Source organism: Gouania willdenowi, chromosome 13 (genome assembly GCF_900634775.1).
Source record: "Gouania willdenowi chromosome 13, fGouWil2.1, whole genome shotgun sequence".
Classification (NCBI taxonomy): Eukaryota; Metazoa; Chordata; class Actinopteri; order Blenniiformes; family Gobiesocidae; genus Gouania; species Gouania willdenowi.
This window is the reverse complement of record NC_041056.1, coordinates 14,955,456-14,983,427: the sequence shown is the minus strand read 5'-3', so window position 1 is coordinate 14,983,427 and position 27,972 is coordinate 14,955,456. Positions and strand designations below refer to the sequence as shown.

Here is a 27,972-nt window from a genome sequence, read left to right as displayed (position 1 = left end):
CTGGAAAAGGTTGTGAAATGGGATTTTAAAATTGACAAAAAAATTGGATAAAAGTTGCAAACGGATAGAAAAAGTGGTAAAAAAAAAAAAAAAAGGGTTCAAAATGTCAATATTGGAACAATTAGTTTAAACTGGCAAATAATGGGCAATGCAAATTGTGACTGTGGTTAAAGTAGCAAAAATAAGCATGAAATATGGTGAAAAGTGGCAATGACGGGTCAACATAGGTGGGAAAAATAGTGGAAAGGGTTTATAAGTGCTGACAATGTCTTGACAGTGGAAAAATGTGCAGAAAAGACATTAGAATTTGATGGCAAGGTTTTAGAAATCTGAGTAATGTAGCAAAAAAACGCATTAAAAGGAGGCAAAATAATGGCAAGAAAAAGTGATGAAAACAGGTTAATACATGGCAAGTTTGGTAGAGTTGCAGAAAAAGGGTAAAAATAAGCAAAAATGGGCAAAAATTGTTCAGAAAATATTCTTAGTTTTTGAAGGCATCTGGCGACCCCCTCCCAGTGTCTCGCGGCCCAAAATGGGGTCCTTACTCCAAGGTTGAGAACCCCTGCTTTAAAGGAAGGTGATCAGGAAGCGGCCACAGGAGGTGAATCAAACATGTTGACTGTTTTACTCTAACTCTAACCATGTGTTCTTTACTAATAACTGTTCTCTGCCCGATGGAGACAGAAAAACACACACAAAATACCTAAAAACCAAAAACAAATAAAACTAAATTTCATCCAGTAATGTGGACTGTTTTCTTTCTGGCCTTGGTGGGTTTTAGTAGAAAGAGTACTGGTTCTCCACAGCTCGGGCCCTGCGAGTCCCATCAGCGTCATGATAGTCCTCAGATGTTCCACTGGAGGCCTCCAACAGGCGTTCGGAGCTGTTGCTGCGACTCTGCAGCCCTGCTCCTCCTCCGGTACCTGGGTCACTGCGGGAGTGGGTGGGGCCAGCGGTGGGGGAGGAAGAGGCACTAGAAGAAGTTGGACCATCAGAAGGAGGCCCAGCAGCAGGTGCTGGGATTCCTGGAGGAGGAAGAACCGGCTGAGCTGCGTCTGCGCGGCAGCCCCCGTCCCTGGGTGGAGTGAGGACCGGAGGTGCAGCCACATCTGCTGCTGCAGCTTGGAGAAATAACAAAGACAAAGATCATTTTTGAACAAAAGGCCCAGTAATATGAGATACAACTACTACTGAGGGTCGTTTGTTAGTTTCCTCTGGAGAGCTTTTAGTCAAAAGGTTCCTTCACAGAACTGCGTGTAAACACAAGGCAGGGTTTTATTATCCTTTCACTCGGTGGCCAAAAAAACACCAACAAAACAGCAGCCAAAGACGTGCCTGAGGAGAGTATCAATAAAGCCTTTACACTCTGCATCAACCCTTCACTTTATGTCCCAGTGAATGAGTGGCTGAGTGTGTGCAGGTCCCTGAGCCTAGCAGAGGAACACAGAGGCTCTTTGTGAGGGCCTCAGTGAGTTAAAGCTGGACGCTCTGGCCTGCATGCAAAGCCCTGCGGTATAATCGCCCCCTCACTCTGCTGCACAGGAGGGCATTTATTCCTCTGCCAGCAGGATCAGGGAGGGCTAGGAACTTCACTTCAACCAGCACTAACACATTTAACTCAAGGTGTTGTTTTTTGTGATGTTTAACCAGTTGGGGGCATAGATCGTCCTTTATTTTAAAGCCAAATGAGATCCTGAATAAGTAGACAGTAAAGATTTGAGAAAAGGCCAGTAGGGATCCACCACTGTTTAATCCTGAACAATTATCTGTTGCACTCACAAAACATGCTAAACTTTGCTAATCTCGGTCTACTGTAAGGCAGACAAACACCCTAGTGCAATATCGTCTCTTGAGACCAACACATGCCAGTATGTTTGAGACTCTGGTTTCTATGGAGAACCAAACCTGCCAAAATAAATAAACGTGAACAATAAAAAGGAACATAAATACAAATATAAAGACATCATTAAATAAATGATTGCAAAAAAAAATGCAAAATAAATAAATCTTGTCCAAAAATTAAATATAGATTGATAGATAAAAGTGAAAATAAATAAATAAATACAAATGTAATTAATTTTTATTTTCTTTACACATATAAAAATATTTTTGATTTTATTCTTTTATTCATTTATTTAGATTGTTGGCAGGTTTGAGTAGCTACAAAACATACATGTGAATTTGGGGGTTTTCCTAAGTGTAAATGTATTTATTTTTTGCATTTTTAAACTTTTTTTTTCCCACTTATAGTTTTTTAATTTTCAATTTTCATTTTTGTTATTGTTCACGTTTTTTGGCAGTTTTGGTCCTCCATAGGTTTCCTCCTACTGCTAGCTAAAGTTTTTTTTTTTATTAATTATAGCAGTGAATGTCTCAGGGCCTGTACCGGATAACAGGGTAGAGGAGATGGATTGATTTATATTCATGGTTAAAATTGATATTAGAATAAAAAAAAAAAATCCAACATTATCACCAAAAATAAAGGTCATTCAAACTGTTAACTATTAAACAAAGTTGTTAGGAATGTATTTTGTCAGTGTCCAAAAAGCAGAACTGAGCGGTTAAAACTAACCTGAGTGTGTCACGAATGGCGAAGTGATGCGATGAAGAGCTACTTCATAGTGAACAAAGAACAATCTGCCTCTTCTGCACCCACTGAAAAGTTCATGTACAATGACATTAAACAAGTATCTTAACAACAGGGTTCTTCACCTTTGGGTTCGCTAATTTGCATTTCTTTTTTTTTTTACCATTTCATCCACAGTTTGTACTTTTTATATCCTCATTTCTGTAAGAATTGTAAGACTGCTTTGACTTTAAGGTAGTAACTTCAGCCTTTCGTAAAACAGGATGGAAGCACGTGATGAGCATCCGCAGAGCAGATGAATATAAATGAGGGTCTGGTCTATCCAGGCTACAAATGACTTGTTTCCAGTGATTTACCTGCAGCGGAGCGTCGCTGCACTTGTACGTAGGAATGTAAGGTGATGTCAGCAGAGCCTCCAGACTCCAGGGGGATGGGGTGGGCGTGGAAGTGCCTCAACATGTCGGACACGGTGTGGAACCACAAGTGGTGCACGTGGCACTGCCCGTTGTCATTCACTGACAAGCGCAAATGCTGTAAAGGGAAGGAAAGAGATAAAGTTGACATCATGGAGAAAGGAGTGTAAATCATAGAGATGAAGAATGAATGACGATTATAGATGTTGGACGTTTGGAGCAAACAGGACACGATCCGAGAGCCGTGCTGTGGGGGCAGAATGACACTGGAGGAGAAGGAGGTAGCTGACACTTCCTCAGCGACTGACAGGATGTGATGTGCAGGGATCAGATTACAAAAGAGGACAAAATATCTGACAGTACTGCAACATTTCCAGGTTTCAGCAACTCTCTCTACAACAAATATATTCCTTTCTCATTTAACTGACAGTTAGTTTGGTGGAACTGAAACCAAATCATCAGCGAGTGAGTGTCTATTATTACGTACTGTATGCCAAGGAGGTGATGTTGGTGTATTCGTCTGTGATTATGATCAAAACTACACATTTTGACAACATTTTAACATAAGATAGACATAAAGCCATGAAAGACTCCATTACATTTTGAAGGGGATCCGGATCAACATACTGATTCTGGATTGGTTTGAAAAATCTCAATTTCTTATTATTGGCAAACTCTCAAAAATTCACATTTTGCATCGTTATTGATGATCAATCTTTATGAAAGTTGACTGAGTTATGTCGGGTTGGTTCCAGATTGCACATTTCATCGTGATTTGTCGGAAAAAAAGGGGGTGCTCATACATTTGGACCAACTGTGTCGTTATTAACTCATTCAGTGCGTTCATTTTCTACCCCCCTCAGTGCCAGTCGTTTTTGAGCATTTTGACTGATTTTAAAGACCCACAGAATATTTTCCACTATGACTTTCTGAAATCTGACACCAGATTCTGAAAGATTGAAGCCTCTACTTTTATCCAAAAAAAATTATTTGTTTCTGGCTCGTTTCGTTCTTTTGTAATCAGCCATTGAATAGAGCAAGTTTTACACAAATCTTCAGTTTCAGAGCAAAAAGCTGAGAAAACAGCCTTTTTCTAAAAAAAAACTCTGTCAGCGACTTTAAAGCTATTTTTGCTTTAGTGACAACTCTAACATCTGAACATTGTTTTTTTCATATAAAACAAAACAAACTGTATTTTGGCGCTCCTCCAAGTTTCTCTCCCGTCAGTCTGCACACACGCAACTTCATCTTCCACCCGGACATACAGAGAGTCACTGCGTTCCCCGTTTTTTTTATTGTTTTATCTCACCTTCGCCACACTATCCATGAGTTCCACACATGCTCTGGTCGGAGTGTGCGCTGCTGGGAACGTCAACTCTCGTACGTAGCGCCATTTTCTATCTCACAAACGCCATTCCTCTCTCCCTCTGAGCTCTGCTGAGCATGGATGATCTCTCATCCAAAGGTGCGCTGCTACCTCCTACATGTCACCTATTATTTTGCTATCTGGCTCACAGGCTGGGGGTATTTTGTAACCCCCCCCCCTTTCATCCCGACACGCAGAGATGACCCGTTTGGCCCGGTTAGTTGATGATTTTATCTCACCATCTCAACATTATAAATAATGTACTCATGTCCACACATGTTCTGTGTTAGTATGTGGAACTGTGAGCTGCTGGATACATCACAATATCACTCTGTAGCGCAATAATCTCACTCGTTTCAGCTTCTTCCTCCTTTGCTGGGTAGCATCAGTAGCTAAACTCCCATCTAAAGGTGCACTGCTGCCATCTTCAGAGCACAGTTGGTCACTACAACACCCCACAGCTTAGATATTGATGAGTGACCTCCGCCAGGGTGTTTAATCCCCGTGAAAAAACGCAAATGACAAGTTATCTCGTCAATGGCACTGAGCGTTTGGATTACACACATTAAACACGTAACAAGACAATGATTCTATCACCATTTGTATCAATTTAAAATCCTATTTAAACATTTACCATGATATTCTGTTTCATTTTCTTTCAAAATACCGTATTAAAGCGGTATTTAGAAAAAAAAAAAGTATAACCAAGTCTTTTTGACTCCTTTTTCCTTTGTAGATCTGTGTTGAGTGTTTTAAAGCATCACTAAATAACTTCTTTCAAAATTATGACGTGGATTTATGAGCGTGCGTTACCGAAAGTGAAAGCGTTACACATTCCAAGATATCTTTAGCTCTGCCAACACTAAATCCTCCGAAATGTCCGTGAGGAGGTTCTGTGCCCAACACCAGCTAAAGAGAAAAGGACACGTTTCGGATGCACAGTTGGAAGCAGTGATCTTGTCATGCCGAACTGCTGTTAGCATAGCCGTTAGCGTCAGATGATGGTACAGTTCCGGGTCACATACTTTGGCCAATCGGTAATGGAGAAAACGAATAAAAGTTTTCGTTTTCCATTTTTTGTTTTCTGTACCGAAGCGAAAGTGCTTGAATTTGAAAAACAAGGCGTTTTCCATTTTTTCATTTTGGTTTTGGAAACAAATATCAAATGAGTGTTTTTTTTTCATACGGGACGTAGCCCTTCAGGACAAGACTTCTGCATCATTAGAGGCACTTAAACTAAAAAAAACTATTAAAAAATAATTAAGATTTTACCTGTTTGTATACAGTGTGTAAATAAAGATGTTAAATAGCAAACCCCTTAGTCACTAGCTGACGCTCACCTTGGCTTTGCCCTGGAAGTTAAACGTCAGGACGTACTCGCCCGGCCTCGTCTCGCTCTGACGAATCACAAACAGCCCGTGGCTCCTAGCCCCGCCCGCCAGCACCAGCTGAGCCGCTCGCACCCGAGACAGAGTCCCGTGGAACCATGGGTAACCCACCAAGCTCGGGTCTCCTTCTGAGTCTTTGGCTCCTTCATCTCCACCTGAGAAGTGCAGCAAAAAGATGCAGAAATGTTTCTCCATCCCAACAACACTGCTGTAATATTTTGTGGTTACCAACTAGGGATGCTCATGGTTAACTGTGTAATCATTAACCGATGATAAGAACTTTGATCGATTAATACTGTAATGGTTGATTCAATTTTTTTTTTAAAGATTTAAAATTAGCTACTTATGTCAGTGTGCTAATTTTTTTAAACCAGGCCCCAATATGACACGGAAATACCTCACATGCATGTTTTGGCACAATAACATGCGTTTACTCACTATTTTCCCCTTAAAACAAGTGACTGAATGTTTAGTAAATGTACCAAATAAGTCAAATCTCACTCATAATCTGGTCAGAATCCATCGCTATAGTCACACGGATTTTTGTGCAAAACCTAAGGGTGATTTTGTGGTAGTTAACGGTTTCACAATCATTTCCATGATTTATTTTCTGTAAAAACAACAGACTGTGTGATCGCACTCAAGTCTACATCAGAGCTGTGACTTCGATTGTTATTCCCAGCATCCGTAGTGTCATCTGAAGCAGATAAATCATAAAATTAACAATTATCAATTAACACTATATAGCTGTGGAATACAAATATAAATATAGTTTGGAACGATTTTGGGAAGTTTAGAAGCCATTGAAGTCATAACAGTAAGGAAAGATGGAAAAAAAAGGGAAGAAATAGGTATAAAATGAAACAAAATGGAGGAATTTTTTAAACAGAAAATCTGAGGCACTATTAATAGGTTAATGAGCATCAGTTATCGTTTATTTAAAAAAAAAAAAAATCAACTTTATTCATATAGCACTTATATGTTACAAAGGGCTTTCCAAAGGCAGCTAAACATTAGAAAAAAAAGATACCGAGTCTACGTCAGAGATTAAAATAGTTTAAAAAACAGAAACATTAAAACGAGTTAGAAGTTACTTTAAACCAGGGCAAGCTCTGCAATAAAAGTATGTTTTAACAAAAAAGTATGATTTAAATATTGTCACAGAGTCAGAAGACCTGATCTCCTCAGGCATCATTCTAGAGTCTTGGGGTCCAGATTCATTTTTTTTTTTTTTTTTAAATGTGCATCCCTATTACCAACTTGTTTTAATTCAGGTGAGTACCTAATAAGGAGTTTGAGCTCTGAGCTTCTGAAGACTGAAGGAAACGCTCTAAAGGCAGGTGTGATGGATGCTGAGTGAAAGGAAGTTCCCTGCATCGCACTGAGGGGGCGCTGTAATGCTCTGATGCTGAAGACACACGTCCTCTCTGAAGCTCGATACACTCCTAAGCACGATATAGAAGTCAACATGTTGGTCAGAGAACACACATGAAACCAGAGAGAGTTGAGAAATGTATTTGCTCACCATCAGAAAGAAGCTCACAGCTGCAGGAGGCCACCATGGAGCAGTCTTTGGAGGCCTGACCGTGGGGACATGACGCTAGTTCAATGTCATCGCCGCTGTCCCTGCACACATGAAGGACAGCGAGGGTGACCGCAAGAACGTATACACATGTGTAAACAAACATTGTGAGTCCAAATACACAACAGTGCACACATCCTGCGTGCAGGGACACAAATATGCTCTGTTTATGACTAAACGCTCACAGATCCAAAAACACTGGTGGTCTCAACCTGTCAACACCACCACCAATTGGATGATTAATTACTGTGTGTGTTTCCCGTCCGTCCCTATCTTCAGCCCCCACTCCCTCTCTGGTCTACGTCTTCAGTAAACAGCAAATATTTATGCAGTGGTTTTACCCCGGATCTATGCAGTCCTGAATGTCAGCGACCCACGAGTTCTTCTGCAGGGAGTCGATGGTTTCCAGAATGTATTCCCCACCGTTTTCCACCTGTGGAAGTAGTTCAACAGCAAACACACACTGGAATCACACACTGCGCACTGCTCAAAGGACCTCAGATAAGCCAGAGAAATAATGTGATTTCTAACTAAAACCTGTTTTTATGCACAATTTTGTGTGATTTATTTTCTTCTTTTTAATGTATTAATTTTCTCAATATTAATAATCATTGTTATGGCTTGGAATTTATATTTATTGTACCAAAGGCAAAATTGGAACTAAAACAAATAAGTCTGTCTTTTCTAGGCTTTCAATTGTTGAATAATGTTGATAAAGACATTTTTCAAAAAGACAAGGTCACAATATACTTTTAAAAAGTTATTTAAAGCAGTAAAAATATGTTTGTAAGAGTATAAAGTGTTCTTTGTTAAATGTTGTTTAAGAAAAAAAAATATATATATGTATATATATGTGTGTGTATTTTATTTTTTGAAAGGGGCAACTCAAATGTACTTGCATTTCTTATGTGTGTATTATTTGAGAAGTGTAACTTAAATGTAACAATTTATGTTGGGCATATAAGCCTTTTTGCTTTTGCCTGTTTCAGTTTTGTGATATTTTTTTATTGTGATTTATGTTTGAAGATTTTGTTAGACTGAAACAAATACTTTTTATTATGATAGCATTCACAATAGCGTCATAATAAAGGAGGAAAGCTACCTCTATAGCTATAGCTGGGGATGTCTGACAGACAGCCTGCTTTACAGAACCAGTTAATGCTGAGAAAGAACAAGGAAACTATTCTAAGAAAGGCAGAGACCATCCTGGCTAAAACTGAAGCAAAACACTGAGTATTTTTACTTTGAAAAGTGCTTTTTCACAGAAAATGTTGTTTTTCTGACCTTAAGAACAAATGTGTTGTCTTTGTCGGGCATCTCCAGGGGCATGGTGGTCCTCACCTCCACGATGGCAGTCAGAGGGATGCTCACTTTGGGTTTTGAACACTAGAATTTACACAAATACAAAAACATTAACAACAATGCACCAAAACCAATAAACTTGAAAGAAAACAAAAATATGTTTTTTAAATTAAAGTTTAACCCAGTGGTTCTTAAACTGTGGGGCACCAAATGTCATGATGTGGGGTACCAGAATGACTTTGCCTTTTTATTATTATTATTTTAAAATATGTTATTGCACATTTAATTTTTTAATGAGTTTTGAAGAAGAATATAAACATTTATTTATTTTTATTTTTTTACCATTGTTAAATAGATTTTCAACTATTTTCCATTAAAATGTTTAATCGTTACAATAGTAAATGGTCACCCTATTTATTATACCTGCAATGAATTAATTTTCCAGCTCAAGCAAATCTCTTATGAGTCTGAATTGATTTGTATTGTTGGATTTATGCTGTGCAATTTATTAATATATAAGGCATCTCAAAGCTATTATGATTAATATTATTATGGTTATTTTATTTTTATTTATTTCTTTTTAAATTTTGATTTCTTTTTTCATTTTTAAATTTTATTTTATTTTCAAATTTTAAATTTTTCCTTTATTTTTCTTTACCTTGTCTTGTTAATGGAATGTATTGAGAACCTCATAATGACACGTGCACATGACCCTGCTTTCGTGTTAAGTTTAAGTGTTTTTATGGTGTTTATTTGAAAATAAAATAAAATTATGAATCATAAAAAATGTTTCATGCTTTATAGTGAGGTGCAACAAAAAAAAGTTTGAGAACCACTGGTTAAACCCATTATTTTTTTACAGGCCATCACACTGTAGTGTTTCTATAAATGATTAATTAATGTAACGCTTCATTACAACAATTCAGTCATTTATTTTTAAACACTGGTAGTCGTCCTTTCATATTTATATAAATACTAAAACTTTAATTCCTTTTATTTTGATGTTTTTACAGCAAACCAAATCTGTGCAAAAAGTTCTTAAGAGAAATATTGAGCAGTGAAATCATGCTACTAGAGAGTATTAAAATAGTTTTGTGGACTGTCACTACCGAATCCTTTCACCCGGGCTTGATTGTTTCGGATCCAGCTGCAGACCAGCAGGCCTTCCAAACAACACCCATCCAAACCACGGCCATTGTGGCGGCGACAACGAAAATGAAGCGTTTGCAGCGTACAAAACATAACCCAGCAATATAGCAGCGTGAGGGTAAAATTAGCATATTTTTCAACGTCTGAATAAAGAGAAACGATGAACGACCTTTATTCGTGGTTTAACGATGTAATGAGACCTTAACCCTAAAAGAGTTATTTTCAGCAACATTTTTTTTAATTTATTTCTGATTTACTTACTTAGGCTATTGTCTCTCAAAGTGGGCGTGTTACGCTGCAAACACTTCATTTCCGTTGTCGCCATTTCCTTCAACTTCCTTCACGTTGGCCTGCAGGTGGATAAACTTGGAGACTTCCAACCCATGCGCGAAACGCGTCTCCATCCGTTCGGCCTATTTTTCGTGTACTATTTAAAAGGTTGAAACCCTGCTATTCAAAAAGAATTAGAAATTTATGTTTTGAATGAATTCTGATTTATTTTGGTTTTTATTTGGTTTCTAATTGTCAATGTTGTGTATTATGTTTTTATCCATTTTCTATTTTTTAAATAAACAATTAAAAACACCACAAAACATTCACATATTTTAACGTGTACTATTAAAATATTTCAGTAAACGTCGTATGGTCGGTTTACATTCAAATATCACGTCCCAGCAGCTCTGTCGTAAGGATTGCGAGTTACGGAAGTGACGTAGTATACGCGCATGCGTTGAAATCCGTGAAAAGATTAGGTAGTGACATGGACTAAGAGGAAATACGGCACTTGAAGAGGCAAACTGTCATTTCCTGCTCCCAGTTCCACTCTGGCTCCAATTAGCCCTTTTCTTTTTCCTATTCCTATCTTCGCTGACGTCTTTGTGTACTGACGTTGGACTAAATCAACTGTTCAAACCCATTTCCTGCCTTTAGAGTCCGGTATGTGTCCCCATGTTTATGTTTGGACATAAAGAATTACAGCCACACACAAACATTCACTCCTGCAGTACAATGGCTCAGAGAAAGACTTCATTCCAACAGAATATCTACAAGCTCATTCAGAAAAAGATACTTACAGTATAGAGTAAAAGAGCTTTGCAATATTTATTGTAATGATTCCTCCCTGGAAAATAAATGCTTCATCATCCTGTGTGTGGAGGTAGTATTTTACCCAACAGAAAGCCTCCAATGCAATTACAACTGGTCCAGAGTTAGAATACACCCAGTTTCACATCCTGTGGGAGGAAAAGTGCTACCCAGTTACAAGCTGAAAGTCTATGTTTTTTAGCTAAAAAAACCAACCAGGAGCTATTAATTAGTGGTAAAGTTTTAAGTTGTACCACTTTTATATCCACTTTTAACCTTAAATGCACACAGTTTTTTTCGAGCACACAAAATTCTCCTTCATATGTGGTAATTAGGGGCAACGTGCAGTTAGTATGTGGTAGAGCCAGTGGATTCACTAAAACCCCTGATTAAATAGCTCACCTAAAATAAGCAAGCCAGTGTTTACAAGAGTTAGAGAAGTTAAAAGAGACTATACAATATCTGACCACATGAACCCACTGCTGTGTTTGTACTCTTCCTCTTATTCCACACTGTATCAGAGTGATTATTCCAGCACACTGACTGATAGACAGTAAACAGGAAGAGTTTACAAGACCATGAACTGAAAAAAAACCCAGAGCTGGCCTTGGTTTTTTGCCTCCTACAGAGTGAAGGATGCAGATGCTAATCTCAACAAATCTGAATCCAAATACGTGCTTGCGTACATACCTGTGTGTGTGTGTGTGTATGTGTGTGTGTGTTCACTGATAGTCTGGCAGAAGATTATCAGCTGATCTGTCTAGAGTAACACAGCTCTCATCTTGATCCGCCCATGCTGCTGGCTGCTGGCCACGCCCACAATTCCTCTCTCTGAATAAAACATGCAAGTCTTCCATCCACCTCTGCACTGTCTGACATTTTGGACCCAACCTCAGCGGCAGCAGCTACATCAGTCGATAGCCAATATATTGGCTAATATATGCAATAAGAACATTGCTATACGCAGGATATACTGTATACTGGCCATGAACAACAATTTGTATAATACTGAAAATATTATTCAAGACAAAGAAGCAAAGTTACTAAATTAAAAAAAATTACTTTAATCAGTAAGACTGTCAACATGAGGACTGTAAAGCCACTGATGCATGAGAAAATGCAAACTTGTCCTTAGAATAAAATGAAAAAGAAAGAAAAGAAAAAGAAAACATTGTGTTAAATGGCGTTGTTGATTCCACAAATCGTTTGTTTATATATTCAAGATTTAATGCAAGATGCCTTTTGGGAAGAAAGTACTGACTTATAAGTGTAGCCCTTTTATTCCATTTTATTTATTCTTTTTGCACAATTACAGAATAATACATATTATCACATAAGAAATTGATAAATAGTGCAAGAAAAGGCAGCGGGTTGGAAGAGCTTATTTTAAGCCTTTACCTAATGAGTAATCAGTATAGAACAGACAAAACAACAGAACTAAAGAAAAGAAATATATATATATATATACTGTATATATATATATAAAAAAACAAGAGGTAACCTAAGATAAATGGTTAAAATGACTAAACGTACAATAAGATACAATCAGCCCTTGATGTGAAGGATCACATTAAATTATAGGTTTGAAGCTCATACAGTTGCCAGAGCAAATCTATTTTATTGTAGCTTCAGTTCTAATAATTAGGATTAATATAACACATATTGCCTAACATAAGCATATGAAAAACAAGTGAGATTAGAGACGATGATGTCATAAAAAAAACAAAGGCTCTAAAACCCCACTATTGTTCTAAGCTATAAATAAAACATTAGTTTACTAAAAAGCAAATCCACAACTTTAAGAAACAAAGATGAAATGCTCCAGTGAGAATGGTCTACATGGAGCATCATAAGGAGGGTCACATGGGGCTGTTTTGCTGTGTTCATAACGCTGCAGTGTGAAACGCTGTGCCACACAGAGCAGCTGCAGATCGATGCGCCTGTCAGTGATAGAGTCCAGCAAACAGGAAGCAGTCAGGAAATTTCATAAGGAACATTATCGTTGTCATTTGCTGAAGACACATGACTCCACTCGTATGAGTCGGAGGATTTAAAAGACTTGAAGGTGACTAAACAGAACTCCAGCAGAGGCATGTTGAGACAAGTGCATTTGATTGTTGAGTTATTGAGTCAATCCTGTCACTAATGGCTGAGAGTAATTATGACCTTCTGTGTGGACGTTCATAGGATAAAACAGATGAGCTCCTCTGGTTCACAGAGTCTCTATTGTTTGTTCTTTTTTGTGAGCAAAGTTCAAGTGACTCACAAAAAGCTATTTTCAGTTTGTCAACCAAAGCCAGTTTGCCAAAAAGCAAGAAAGCAAATCAATATATTTTTGCACACTAAAGGGAAACTGTGTAATCCCCTCGCCTTGTGGAAATCAATGACACGCTTCCTCTCTGTGGCTTTCTCACGTCGTTTTCTCCCCCTCGTCACCCCCGTCAACCACCTGTCCTCACGGCTCTCCGTCCACCTCTGTGGCCTTCTTCTCCCACACATTCCCACCAGCCGGGATCAAAGGACAGTGGCTGATTCACACACACTCAGCTGCACAGCCTCACGGCCCACTTATGGTTCAGGGCAATGATCTGGAAATCCCATACAGTCAAATGTAAAAAGTGCATGGACAGGGTGGGACGTGTCAGCAGAGCTACATTTCAATCTGGATGTTAAGAAAGTGCTCTGCAAGTGCATGATTTTAAATTATTATTATATTTAGACAAAATACACAAAGAAGGTAATTTCTACAGGGATTACCTTTTTAATCAGCATTGTACCCAAGGGGTTTTGGAGCAAACCACACGGTCTTGAATCCCCAATGTGTTCTGGTTTGTCCTGATCTACACCCAACACTATTTCTTTTCCCCTTTCCCCGCCTTAACTCAGCCTGAATATATTCGCACAACCTACAAAGGCCCTGCACCTGTGATCAAGCCCAGGTTATCATGCTGTGATGCTCGATTTCTGACCTTGACATTATTTTCCCCTGATGACAAGTCGTCAGGGCAAACTTTAAAACCCTGATTATCCACATTTTTACTACCATCCCCTGTGTATATGAAACCAATTTCTCACTTACTCACTAATCTTTATGTCTCATGGCATGTAAGGCAGCAAGAAAAAGTTTTCTATTCATGTCAATTCCACCACAGTGTGTGCGTGATGCAAATGTGCAGTAACAGCGGGGCCCTGTGTACTTCTGTGTGCCAAGGTTTGTTTGCCAGTGGATCAACAAAAGAGACGAGTGCAGAGGACTTTCATGGCCCAAAGCACTGATAGGAAATCCAATTTTTGAGAAGGAAAAACTGGGCAGAAAGAGCTTATTAACTTTGGAAGGTCACCTTTCTCTAGGAAGGATCACACTAAACAAATACCACTGGTCCTGGTTGCACATAGGACTAATGTTTCTTTTCCAAAATAACTTGAGTGAGGAGGAGGGGCAGAGAAGTTGTGGAGCAGAGTGAGAAAAACAGAGCAGAGTCAGCATTTATTTGGTTAAAGGCCCTAAAAGTGATTCACTCATGATGAAACACACCTACCTACGTTATGATGAGTTTTAAGTCTAGTGGTTACTGTTGTTACACTTACAATTGAGTAAAACAAATAAAACACAGATTGATACAGCTCAGAATTAACCATTGGTTAAAAAATCGGTTATAATGGCTTATAACACAAATTTAATGGCTATTTGCCCACTTTGGGTTATGCCTTCAAAAATGACAGTACCATACAATCTGGCAACATTGCATGGTGCCGTTAGTGGTAATAAAAGATGTGTTTCTGGCTCATGGATCACCATGTGCTAGTGTATGTTTACGTACCTTAGGTGGTACGTAGAACTCCAACAGGAATTTCTCCGCTTCTTCATCCCTTTTCGTCTTCCTTAGCAGCAGGCGACACTTCTGCCACTGAACCGCACCCATACAGTTTGTGTCGTCAGCCACCATGTACCTTAGCACACCCTCCCTCTGGATCTCCAGCATCTCAGCTTTGTGGCCTTGAACGCCTCGATGCAGCCGCAGTTTTTGGGACCATTTCTCCGCCCCTGCAGCCTCCCCTCCACCCCCTGCTGCTCCGTTAGCCCTCCTGGCCCCTGGGTGAGTGTCTGGTTCAGGTGAGGCTCTTCTGTGCCACATCTCCTTAACCCCGTCCACTACACATAGGCTCATGTTCCTCAGGGAGAAGCCCTTCTTGAAGCGAGCTTTTGGATGACTGACCGACACGTCCTCTGAGCTGCGAGACTGTCCCAGGGCGGGCACTTTGTGGGTTGTTTGAGGGCCACGAGCGGCACTAGTGCCACTGACCCCCCCATTTAGACCTCCTCCTCCGCTGTCCATACTGTCCAGAGATTCACTGGAAGCCCCGGCGTCCTTACGTCTCTGGTAAAGGTCGTGACCGTAAGATAACGGGCAGCCCTGGATTCCAAGGAAAGGAACTATGCTGTATTTTGGGGCTGTCTGGAAGCCGTCGTCACCCGGTGAAGATGCCTGTTCTCCCTGGCTTGGGTCACTGCTGAGGAAAAGCACTCTAGGAAGTGGTGGGCGAAGTGCTGTGAGAAGCTGGAATCAGCGCCAGGAGAGTCGTAGCAAGGGTTCTCCGACACAAAACGTTGGAACTTATCAGCAAAATCTGCAGCAGAGGCTCGAGCGTGGAGCTCACAGAACTCTCGCCAGTCGGGCAGCGGGCATGAAGAGGAAAGCTCCGGGCTACCGGGCAACGTCGCTCCGTTCATCACTGGGCCATTTTAACCCACCAAGGAGAGGCTGGGGGCAAAGAGAAACAGAGTATCAGTGTGCATGTGACCACAACAAGATTGAACACATATAACAGTTGTTTATCAGTCTGCATGTGTGGGTTGAACAATGAAAAAATGTGTGAATGTTGGCGACCGCTCACAAGGTTGTGTCATTACAATATTTACGTTAAAAACCAGCTGCTTGTTACAACATTTTTCACATCGCATGAAGCAGATGGAGTTTAAAGCTGCTGGAGCTGAAATATTTAATTAGATAAAGACATAGTGTACTGTAGACCTCATCGATCAATAAATGAAAAAAAAAATATGTAAAAGTTTGAAATTGACACTTCAAATTGAAAGTTTGTTTTCATCCCCACTGTAAACACTCTTATTGAAATTTTCAAAAGCTTTCAACGCATTGCATTGTGGGATGTGGAGTCCGGATGCATTGAAGCGTTTTTTACTTACAGTGATTTCTTGTGTTTCGTTTCTTCACCAAACAAGGAGGACAGTCATGGGCTTGACACCATTCTTGTTCTAGTTTGTTCCTGATGTTCCCCGTGATGTCACCTCACTCTGCAAGACTTTTCATTTCAGATGGATTGGAATCTTTCCATGTAAACCCCAAAATAAACATCCACCATTGTTTTTGCCATAAAGGGCAAAAAATATAAAATAGCGGAAGAATAAAGTAAAGCGCTTCTACACATCCTCAATGGGACTCCATTACCCACAATGCAATGTGCGAAACTTTTCCAAAATGTCAACAGTGGAGATCAAAACAACTTTTGAGCAGCAATTTTTAACCTTTTACAATCTTGTTTTTCTGAGCAAAACGATCTTTGATTTATTGATTTATAAGGCCTACAGTATGGATTCATCTGATAAAAAAATGATGGTCTCCAGCAGCTTTAAATAGACATTTGGTCGTCTCTATCTCTAACCCTGCTGTGTCAAACCACATCACTACAACTCCTTAGAGATGTGATAAAACTGTGTCAGCTGCTTCATCCGCTGACAGTTTGCATTTCCATCTTTCTTTTTCTCTCTTTGCTTCTGCACATTCGTGATGACAAAAGCTTCAGGGAGAAGGTCACAACTATTAGCCACGTGTTAGTTTCATTACTTCATCGGCAAAATGAATGAAGTAATCAATGATGGAAGAACAGGGTTTATTTCTCTTAGTTTCACTCATCTGATGAACAGCTAAATTTCATTTTCAACATCATGCTAGTGCCCAGGGACATTAGCAGTCCAACAGCAACTTCAATCTCCCAAGACTGACTTGTAAATGAAGTCTGATATTCTGCATCCATCAAGGATCCATCACTCATTCTGTCATTTTCTACTCTGGCTTTATGCTGCAAACTTCTATCACAAAAAATGGGTTTGTTTGATCAAAAGGCCCCATTATCAACATTCATGTCAGCATTTAGAATAATGACCAATCTGAGCATTAAAGAAACAATGGAGTTTTTATAGTAATTTAGCTTGTTTTTCTGTCATTCTGTGTATGTTTGTTGTTGTATTGCTTGGCTATGAGGCATTTTGTGTATTTCTGTTGTCCTTTTGTGAATTTTTCCTGTAAAATGTACGGTTTTTGGAGTCATATTGTGTGTTTGTGTTGTCATTTTTACATTTTTTGAAGTAATTTTTGTGTATTTCTGTTGTCGTTTTGCTTGTTTCTTAGTTTGCGGAATCATTCTTTGTGTTTTTCTTGTCTGTTTTGTGTACTTTGTTGTCACTTTCTGTAATTTTTTGAGTCAATTTGAGTATTTTTTTTTAAAGTATTCTTGCATTGGTTCTGTGTATTTTGTGCATGTGGCCCCGGGCCGCCAGTTGGCCATGTCTGTTGTAAAGGATTATGGAGATTTCAACGTGTCTATCCCAGCTCCCACATGTGTTTCTTTGGGTTCACCAGCTTGTGCTACCTTGTGCGGTGTCATTAAAACACTGCCCACCTGTTGACCGGGTTATATTGTGACTCTGAACTAATTTGTGTTCCCTGCATTTCTCCTCCCAAAACAGTACACATTACATTATATAAGTAATTTTGCACAAAGACAACTAAACGTAAGAAAGACGTTGGTCCTTTGAGGCAAAACCAGCGAAAGAAATCAGCTCCAAAATCAATTAAATAAGAACTGGAATAATTTACAAACACCATGTTCATGCCTGAACGCCTCCCTAGTGAGGCGTTCAGGGCACGTCCCTCCGGAAGGAGGCCCCGGGGAAGACCCAGGACACGCTGGAGAGACTATGTCTCTCGGCTGGCCTGGGAACGTCTCGGGGTCCCCCCGGAAGAGGTGGAGGAAGTGGCCGGGGAGAGGGAAGTCTGGCCCTCCCTACTGAGGATGCTGCCCCCGCGACCCGGAAACGGCTAAGCGGGAGAAGATGGATGGATGGGTGGAATAATTTATTTTTTATTAACCTTCAGTAAGTACTTATCAATATTTCAAACAAATCTCTGCTTCCTGCAAAAGCTTTTAAGGAAGTGCAAGAAGAGCAGTTTTCTAAATAGATATCTACATATTTAAATAGGACTGACTCACCTTGTTCTAGAAGGATTAGAAAAAACGTTCATCTAAAATCTTAATTACGTTAAATACATGTAAAATTATGGATGCAAATATTTGCGAATGTTTCAGTTCTCATCATGACTGTTCATTGTGGAGGTATTAATGAATAATTGCTCTTCTCACATTTCATATCAAACCTTTGAGTTATAATTCACCTGTAATCAGTAGGGATGTAACGATTCACTCAACTCCCGATACGATTCGATTCACGATACTGGGTTCACGATACGATTCTCTCGCGATTTATTTTACAAAATGGGACTGTATATAAATGACTGAAAAATATTCCTTTATTTTTTGGGGGAAAATACTATACTATTTTTCATTGTCAAAAGAATCCCTTGATAAACTATTCAAAACAATGCAATTTTGCAGTGAAGAAGAGATGCTATGCTAGCAGACAGAGCTAATAGACTTTTACAGATATTCACGTAATATTACAGATATTCTTTCGGTGCTAAAGGGGTAATGAATCATTTATGAATATGTTTAAGAGTAGAAGGCGGCCAGAAAGAAAGTATTAGCAGATTTCGCTCGCCGCCAACACTTCTGGGTAGCGCCCTCTGCTGGTTAAAAAAAAGTACTGCGATTCAATTTTCACAGCATCGATGTGAATCGTTATACCTATGAATCGATTTTTAACTGCCTTACGATTAATCGTTACATCCCTAGTAATCAGTGCTGCTGTAATAAATATATTATTCTCCATATAACGTGTGTGTGTGTGTGTGTGTGTGTGTGTAGTCATTCAGCTATTTAAAACGCACAGAGACCACATTCCACATATTCAGCAGACACGCACACCCGTACACACACACACCGAGTCATCATGAAACTCAAGACACGAGACGAGTTGGAGGAAGTGTTCAGCATTAGGGCTTCTGAGTATCAGCAGACTGTAGACGGCTCCATAATGAAAAGGCACACTGGGATCAAAAGCTGAAATCACTGCGTTGAACGCATAAGTGAAATATACACTTGTTACATGTGGTGGAGAAAAGTTATGTCAGTGTGATTGTTTAAGCATTTTACATTGAAACCAAATTAATCTGGCGTTTTACATTGATAATTAATACATACTGTATATTAGGAACATACCGTGCAATAAACCAACAGGTGTCCCAGCGCTGTTTTTAATGCATTGATGGAGCTGGCTACTTAAAATAGGGTGGTGCACTCTAAATAAAAAATTTAAAAAAATCATGGAAGAGTTGCTGATGCAGCCAAAAGCACTAACAGGAACAGTTGGTTCAGCTGTTTTAAAGCTGGCTTATAAACTATTACAGCATATCAGATGTTTCCTGTGTGCATATTTAACTCTGTATTTCAATCATGAGAAGGAATGAGTGAAGAATGAGTGGCAAAAGTTATCAAACATCACTGACAGATGGTACCCATGCTGTGCAACTCATGTTGATTTAGCAATTTAAGTCGTCACTAAGTTAGTTTCTTAGCTATTCTAAGGCTTGATATGTTTGTTCTCATGCAAGCTGCACATATTTAAATATTACGCTGCAAAGAAATGTACCAAACTAAAAACCAAAGGTAAACAAGCAGCAGAAAAGTGTCATAGGTTGTTTACGTGTGCAGATATCTAAACAGTTGTGAGTTGTCACAACATCCACACAGCACAGAAACACTTACTCATGCACTTCAGGTTTCCCACATCTGGTCTGAGGACCTGTTTGCCTTTGGATAGTCACTACATTTGTTTACTCCAGACGCAGAGATTTCCCTACAATGAACTTGTTTCTATTAACGTCCTTAGTTATTTTGGTGTTTGTTTAAAAATTCGAGGTCGTATTTTCAGCACTGGATTGGGGCATGATTTGGCTCAGTGGGCCAGCTGCTAAAACAATCACCAAGCATGTGGAGGTGGAGGACACAAGAGGAGCAGAAAGAAAGGAAAACACACTATGTACAAGAAGAAACAAAAAATCTCCTCACATCTCCACATTTTTTCAGCCCCAATGGGCCGGAAGCAAAAATATCCACTTCTAGCCTTTGGCCATCAGAAGCCCTTTCCTTCATTTATTTGGTCTCCTATCTGTTATAGAAATCACCAGGACAGCATAGTGCACACCCCTTCCTCCTCCGCCTGCTCATTCTAGTTTGACACCCGAGGGAACGGGGCAGATATCTCTGTCAGAGTGTTGGGAGTCCGGCTGTAACTGTAAACTGAGCAGGAAGGAGAGGAAAGAGCCATTACAGCAAAGGGAGAGGTGATCAGCTGCCATCTGCAAAACACATTGTCCACCACTGGTTTGCTTTAAAGTCACAGAACAGGAATCACACAACATCCCAGTTTCTACTGGAATGTTCTGAGCAGCAACATAAACCTGCTGTGGAAACAATATCATAACCAAAAACACTACAGATTGGTTTTCTATGGAGCCCCTGACATGACATGGGAACAAATGAGAACTGAGGCCATGAGTTAACAAAAATAAATCCTTAGTACCAAGTCTGACCCTAAAGGATTGGTACATTCTGTGAACCTGAAAACAAAGACAAGTGTCCTGGAGAGTCCTGTCACAAAGATTGGCCTGGTCCTGGAGAAAGCAGCATGAAGCTTTGTACTTTCTTTTTCGTTTTCTATCCTGTTATTGTGTCTGTTCTCAGGTGAAAACAGAAGACATTTAGCTAGAACAGCATAGCTCCGAGTAGCGCTGGGCGATATCGACCAAAACTCATATCTCGATATTTTTTCTCAAAATATACGATATAAATCCTGATAATTTTATTTCAAATGAAGTCTGGGTTAGATTTGCTGTTGCAAAATGCCACACAGGCACACTTATTAACAAACAGCTGCACAACATCTGCCAGTTTAGTCTTTTTCTCCTCTAAGGGACAGCACGTGTGAGTGAGTTCTGTAGAGTGGCTTGTTTAGGGAAAGGTCTGGATTAGGATGCACTCAATAATTCCTCTAACTGTGTTTTTCATGCTGTCCTGAGAAGTAGTGAAAGCAGTGATACAAAATAAAATATAAAAATGTATATATCAATATAAGCAATTTTGTAACTTTCAATATCTCCGAAAATAGAAAACTCGATATATCTTGAATCTCGATATATCTCCCAGCCCTAGCTCCGAGGCCTTATCTTTTATTTATGTGCTCAAATTTTCACAATTATGGGCCGGAGTGTTGGAGCTATTTTCTTTGCAGTTTATTTAAAGACTGTTTCTTTTTGTGGGATTTCTTTATTTGACAGTTTGCACTGGGTAAATTCTAAACATTGATCCTTCATTACCAGGGCAGGTATGTAGGAGGGGCAAGCAGCGGGAAGGTATATGTTTTTTTTTTTATTACCTGGAACCTCGAATAAAAAGAGGAAACGCCAAGATGTCGGCGATTTGTAAAGGAATAAACCAAAGAAAACGGAAAGTTGCTCGGACATTGAGAACGTCAGCTTTCTCTGTGCCTCGTGGACATTGATTTGAGTTTTTTTTTGCTACAACAGTGCCCACAAAATAAGTCCAACGTGCTCATGAAACACTTATAATCTTAACATTATTCCTGGTGGTTAGCGTGGCTAGTTGCTGAAACAACAGCAGATGTTGTCAAAGATGGTGAGCTGCCCTTGTTAATGCTGTGTTGCTTTTCTATATCTTGTATAATGTGATGAAACAATAAAACAACGTGTACAATATGACTCAATAAAACACTTTAACACTTAAAGAAACACTTACTCGCTTCAGTATTGATCCTGCGCTAATGAGAGGGGGAAAAAAACAGTCTTATGTCAAACATAAGACCTTATATTCTTCAGGTATTTTTGATTACTATTTCTTGGCCACAAAGTAGTTTTTGTGTGCACGAATTAGTATTTCATGGCAACAATTCTTTTCTTTTATTTATTTTTTTCCTACCATGTCATGTGTGTTTAGCTTTAACTTCACTGTACACGCAGTAAACTCACTTCTTCTTATTCCTGCATCCTGCAAGCATCTCCATGCAACACTCCCACAGTGATGGGCTGGTGATGATGATGATGATGATGATGATGATGATGATGTGCTCTAACCCCGGGGAGTTTTATCCTAGCGTGTTTTCTAAGATGAGCCAGATCTCCACATACATGCAGTGCACAGCTCGCAGCACAACCAGAGCACAGAGAAAACTTTAGTCAAGTCTGTCCATTAAACTTTTAATCAGATCAGAGAATGTGTCCATGTATCCATCCATTCATCTATTCAACCGTGTCGGTTTGTATGTTTTATTAATCTGTGATGAATCTAAAAAAAGATCTATGTTGTTATTTACAATGACAGTGATCAATTAATCAAATTTGTAGATAAAAACAATTTTATTTTGCAAATTTGAGGTTAAAAAATAAATAAATAAATTAAAAAATATATATATATATTTTTTTTTTAATTATTATTTTGTTATTATATATATATATATATATATATATATATATATATATATATATATATATATATATATATATATATTATTTAATTTATTTAATTTATTTATTTTTTTTTATTTTTTTTTCCCACCACAGTTTTTTCGGACTTTTTCGCTTTCCGATGTGAGCCAGCCCCCTCTTTGTTTACATATGTTTACCCTTTGAGTAGGCTATATGTGTGCCACAGGCATGTTACATTTTTTATTCACACTATGCTGAGATGTTAAGGGAAGAGTTTATTATTTTTTTTTAATTGTAATGTTATAAAATATGTAGAGTTCTGATTTCTTAATCAGATAATTTAAGCTACTGTGAAGTTGCTGTTAAACCTGTGCTAAAGCTTGAAATTGTTGAATGACAGAGCCTCATTTACTGTTTATTTTAGGATTGTTCTATGCATTTTAGCTCTTGAGGACAATCACAGCAATAAAGTTGCACTTTTGACAATATACTGTATGTGAGGTCTGCAGTCACTTTTAGGTGCATTAAAAAAAAATTGAAAATCAAATCGAAACTCAAATTTCTTTCTTTCTTTAAAAGATCGGAGATTTTTTTTTAGGCAAAAAGCCCAGCCCTACTAAGTCCATGTTCCAGTACAAAAATCCAGGTTTAATACTGTGAACTGTATATTTATCACATTAATAGATAGCCATGTGTAAGTCTGTGTGAGTGTTTTTTATTCAAACAAACCGTGTTGTTTGAATTTGATGTTCTACACCATGTGTCAAACTCATGGCCCGGGGGCCATGAAGCGTCCCATTTGCAGGAGAAAGAAAACATGAATCATTGTGTAAATGAAACTCAACACTCGTGGTGCTTACGTTGCAGGATTGAAGTCATTTTTAATGTAATACTGTTGAAAAAACTAAAAATATTTACAAAATCCTACAATTTTCCTTAAATTATTACATAACATTTTCCTTCACTAAATAGAAATTGGTCATAAAATCTTGGAGATGTAAAGTGAAGATCCTGATGGAACTGATATTTGTCACTTATTGCTTGGATATTGTCGGGTTTCATATTTTGTATTTTATGTGTACATAGATGTGCAAACTAGGATACAATAATGTTGAAATACTGGACCGGTATTACAGACGGACACGTTTCTGGTGGATGTTTTTAACCCGCCAGAACAGAGAAGACGACATCGAAACACGTATGAAAGTAAGTGAAAGTTGATTAGGATACTCTTATATTTTTCATATTAGGCTATCATATCATAATACCGGTCCGTCGCAAACACTTCCGTTGCGGAAACACTTCCGTTGTGGCCATTTTGCATTCGTGTTGTGACCTTTTTGCATTCGTGTTTTTCTGTAAATGTATTCACCTGACACTTCCCAGCCACCGTACATATCTCCCTGACGGGGAGTCTGATTGAGCTGAATCTTTTAGCTTGCACGTAGGCCAAGTGTGTGCATCCATTATTTTGGACTTATTTGGTGTTGCAAAACGTTTATTTTAATTTTGCTTTGAACGCGGGTTAGACCGGACATGAGAGGGGGGAGGGGCGTCCGGCTCTTCTCTGGCTCTGTCCTGCGAACACATGCCCGCAAAATCCGTGTAGACTCAAAAAGTTCCTGGAAGTTGTTGGCGGGCAATGGCAGCGGCTGTGCTCAAAGCAAACAGCGACAAATGCACATTTCTCCGCGAACACACCATTGTACTCTATAAATTCATGGTTACTTTATAAGAACTATACCTAAACTGCTAAAAGTGCCATCTGTGATAAAGAGTAAATAAATAAATGATAAAGCCAGATACACAGGACGTGTGTTTGGTTTTGTTGCTCTCTGCTGAAGAACAGACAGAATTGCAGACAGTGACACGTGGAGAAAGTCACTGAGATAAACAGTGACTCACATGCGGACGTTAACATACAGCACTACAGCGTACGTCCCTGCAGCAGAGGTCCATGTGTGAGCAGAAGAAGAACAGCATCTTATACAGACCATGCCGTGAAAAGTGATGGAAGTGAAGGAATGCAGGGGTGACATAAGATTAAGCGTCCCAGGAGGAACAGGTCAGAGATGGACAAAAGAAAGAGACAGAGAAGAAGCAAAGGTCAGCAGTGATGGACTCATTCCTTCACCTGCTTTTAGATGTGATCACTTCACAGCAGCTGCTCACTGACCTTTAACAGCCCCCCCACCCCCCCGATAACCTCAGCAGCCCCGATGTGTCTGAAGATTTTAGGAAACATTTCCCTGAGCAGTAGAAACAAGCTAAATAAAAGCCACACAAGTTTAGAGGTAGACAGATGGAGCTCGGATATAATGAATCAGGGTGTAAGAAAAAATGGATTCCACAATACATCGCGATATTTCACCGAGTGATTATCTTGTCGAATCCAAAAAATGTCTAAATTGATTTTTTAAATCACGTTTTTAACGAACATTTCATTGCGCTGACGTACTGTATGTATAGCACGTAAATGCCCGGTCACTAGGTGTCAGTGAAGCACATCAAACCTTATTAAACTACATCACTACTCAATGGGGATGTAACGATTCACTCAACTCCCGATACGATTTGATTCACGATACTGGGTTCACGATACGATTCTCTCACGATTTATTTTACAAAATGGGACTGTACACAAATGACTGAAAAATTTTCCTTTATTTTTTGGGGGAAAATACTGTACTATTTTCCTTTTATTTTTCATTGTCAAAAGAATCCCTTGATAAACTATTCAAAAAAATGTAATTTAACTAAAAATAAATCTTGAATGAAATAAATAAAGGAATAATACAAATGAAGAAGAAGCCTATTAATTTAAATTCTGGTTCTATAATAAACAATGCAAAACTGCATAATAGTTATTTTTCTTTTTAAAAGTGCAACTGAAAATGTATTTTGCGCCTTAACAATTGGACTTAAAAAAAAAAAACAGTCATTGAACTGTATTTTATATTGCATCAGATATTTGTTTGGACCAGCAGAGGGCGGTGGTAACCCAGTGGTCAGTTGGCATGCAGAAATTCTTGCAGTGAAGAAGAGATGCTATGCGCTAGCAGACAGAGCTAATAGAAAAATGTGACTTACAGACATTCACGTAATATTACAGATATTCTTTTGGTGCTAAAGGGGTAAATAATCATTTCTGAACATGTTTAAGAGTAGAAGGCGGCCAGAAAGAAAGTGGTAGCAGATTCCGCCCGCCACCGACACTTTTAAACAAGAGAAGGATAAATATACTGCGATTCAATTTTCAGAATATCGATGTGAACCGTGATACCTAAGAATCAATTTTTAACTGCCGATTAATCGTTACATCCCTACTACTCAATGCATTTTAGGTTGAAAGTTGATTGCACTTTATTTTCATAAAACAAATTGGGCACTTTTATAAATGTATGGTTACTTTTTTTTGAAGAACTTAACAGAATCAAAATCTGTTGTCGAAGCAGAAGTTAAACTTTTTTGCAAAATGCAATTTGACAGTTTGATAAACATACCACTTGTTTTTTTTTTATATATTGGTACATGAATTACAGTTAGTTACCATTGACTTTTTTTTTTAAAACAAAGTAATGGATTGTATTTTATACCATTTTGTACTTGTAAAGGTGAAATTTATAATCATTGATAAGCACACCCCTAATAATGAATAGACAGAAAACAGGCATTCCAGAAAAGCCAAACTGCAGATGCAGAACAGTGGAGGAGTGGGATTTACAATCAGCAGGAGCTCCAAGAGCTGATATCTAACAGTGAGTCCTTAGAGAAAATGGCTTTTCACTTTGCTGTGACATCAGAGCTGGAAAAGCTCTGGGTTCCATATGTCAGGCGGCAATAACAGACAGTGTGTGTGGGAAACGCACTTTGCACTACTGACTTCCACTTCCTGTCTCTAACCCACCACCAGGTCTAACTACACACACACACACACACACACACACACACACACACACACACACACACACACACACACACACACACACACAGAAGAACTTCTGTGAAGATCAAGTGTGGAGTTGAGGTATAAAAAAAAAACAAAAAAAAAAAAACATAAAAACCTGGACCTGCTTCCTGTCACGGCATCATTCAGGACACAAGGCAGCTATACTGCATCAGCAAAGTCTCACACAAACACGTTATAAAAACCCTTATAGATCAATACATCAAAGAAGAAGAAAAAATGTTAAAAATTGAAATTGTCACTTGAAATTATGTTTTCACCGCCATCGTAAACACTTTGTTGACATTTTCACACATCGCATTGTGAGATGTGGAGTCATGTAAACGGAGGCAAAAAAACTTCATTCTTACTGGTTTCTTCACCAGACAATTAGGCCAGTAATTCACTTTCCAACATTTATATTTCAGTTTGTTCTCGGTTCGTTCTCCAAATCCCACAATGCAATTTAAACCTCTTTCCAAGCTTAAAATTGTTGATTTAAGAGACCAAAACTGTCTTTATCTGATATAAAAATGTTGTATACAGCAGCTTTAAGCAGACTGTGGTTTGAACACATGCTGTTATAGCTCTATTAAAGAGCCATGCAGAGATTAGTATATCCATCCTTCTATACCGCCATTCATCTTCTATTGATCATCATTTTCGATTTGATCATAAATTAGGCTTTTGGATCTAATCCAACTTATTCTAGGGTGTTTTGAGCCACAATTGTTTTTTGTTCACTTTATATTTTGTTTAAACTATATATATATTTTTTTTCAATACCTTTTAAAACTTGTGTCCAGCCCTGAATGAGAAGATCCACATCTTGTAGAGATCTGACTTATTGCCTCCAATTAAGTAACTGGCGGAGTCTGTGAGACACATGAGAACCAGTCGATATCAGGGCCATTTATAGCAGCAGTGAATGTGAATGTGAATGAATGGGAGTCAGCAGCTCTCTGAATCTGAATGGCGGCTCGGAGACGATGAATGAGCGCGTCTGGGCCTGCACATCCATCACTGGACCGGACAGTGGACAGTGGCCCCCAGCAGGCCTCGGTCCTCACTTTGACCACCGTCAACTCCCTCAAGTCTGACAAACGGATATGGGGGAAAAGCCCCTACATACACACCCCCCGTGGATGAGATCGTCCATCCTCATCCATCCTCACACAGCAGCAGCTTCTCTCTGCATCAGCACCACCACCATCAGCAGCAGCACCACCATCAGCAGCAGCACATCGCCATGCTGGATAAAGCCAGTAAACAGCAGCAGGTCTAAAGCTGGGCGGGAAATAAAAGCCGTTTTCTCACCTCAGTGCAGGGCTGAAACCATGACGCTGTGGTCACTGGGAGGACTGGCTCTACTGGGAAGGTGTGACCAGTAAACTCTTCGCAGCCTGAGGCGGACTGCGATGCTTCATCTCCGACCGACGCACTGAGCTCTGCCGCTGCTC

The 27,972-nt window shown here is 39.1% G+C and overlaps 1 protein-coding gene across 1 annotated transcript; it reads right to left on the bottom strand.

Annotated features, from left to right (window-relative positions):
- Positions 1-106: 106 nt before the first annotated feature.
- Positions 107-27,972, bottom strand: sh2b2 (SH2B adaptor protein 2). The gene is given in 11 exon segments (XM_028464678.1): positions 107-1,121; positions 2,944-3,118; positions 5,707-5,909; positions 7,037-7,169; positions 7,171-7,199; positions 7,280-7,380; positions 7,678-7,769; positions 8,621-8,722; positions 14,692-15,359; positions 15,362-15,633; positions 27,830-27,972. Coding segments are annotated over 10 exon segments (2,088 nt in total). The 5' UTR covers positions 15,603-15,633; positions 27,830-27,972; the 3' UTR covers positions 107-777.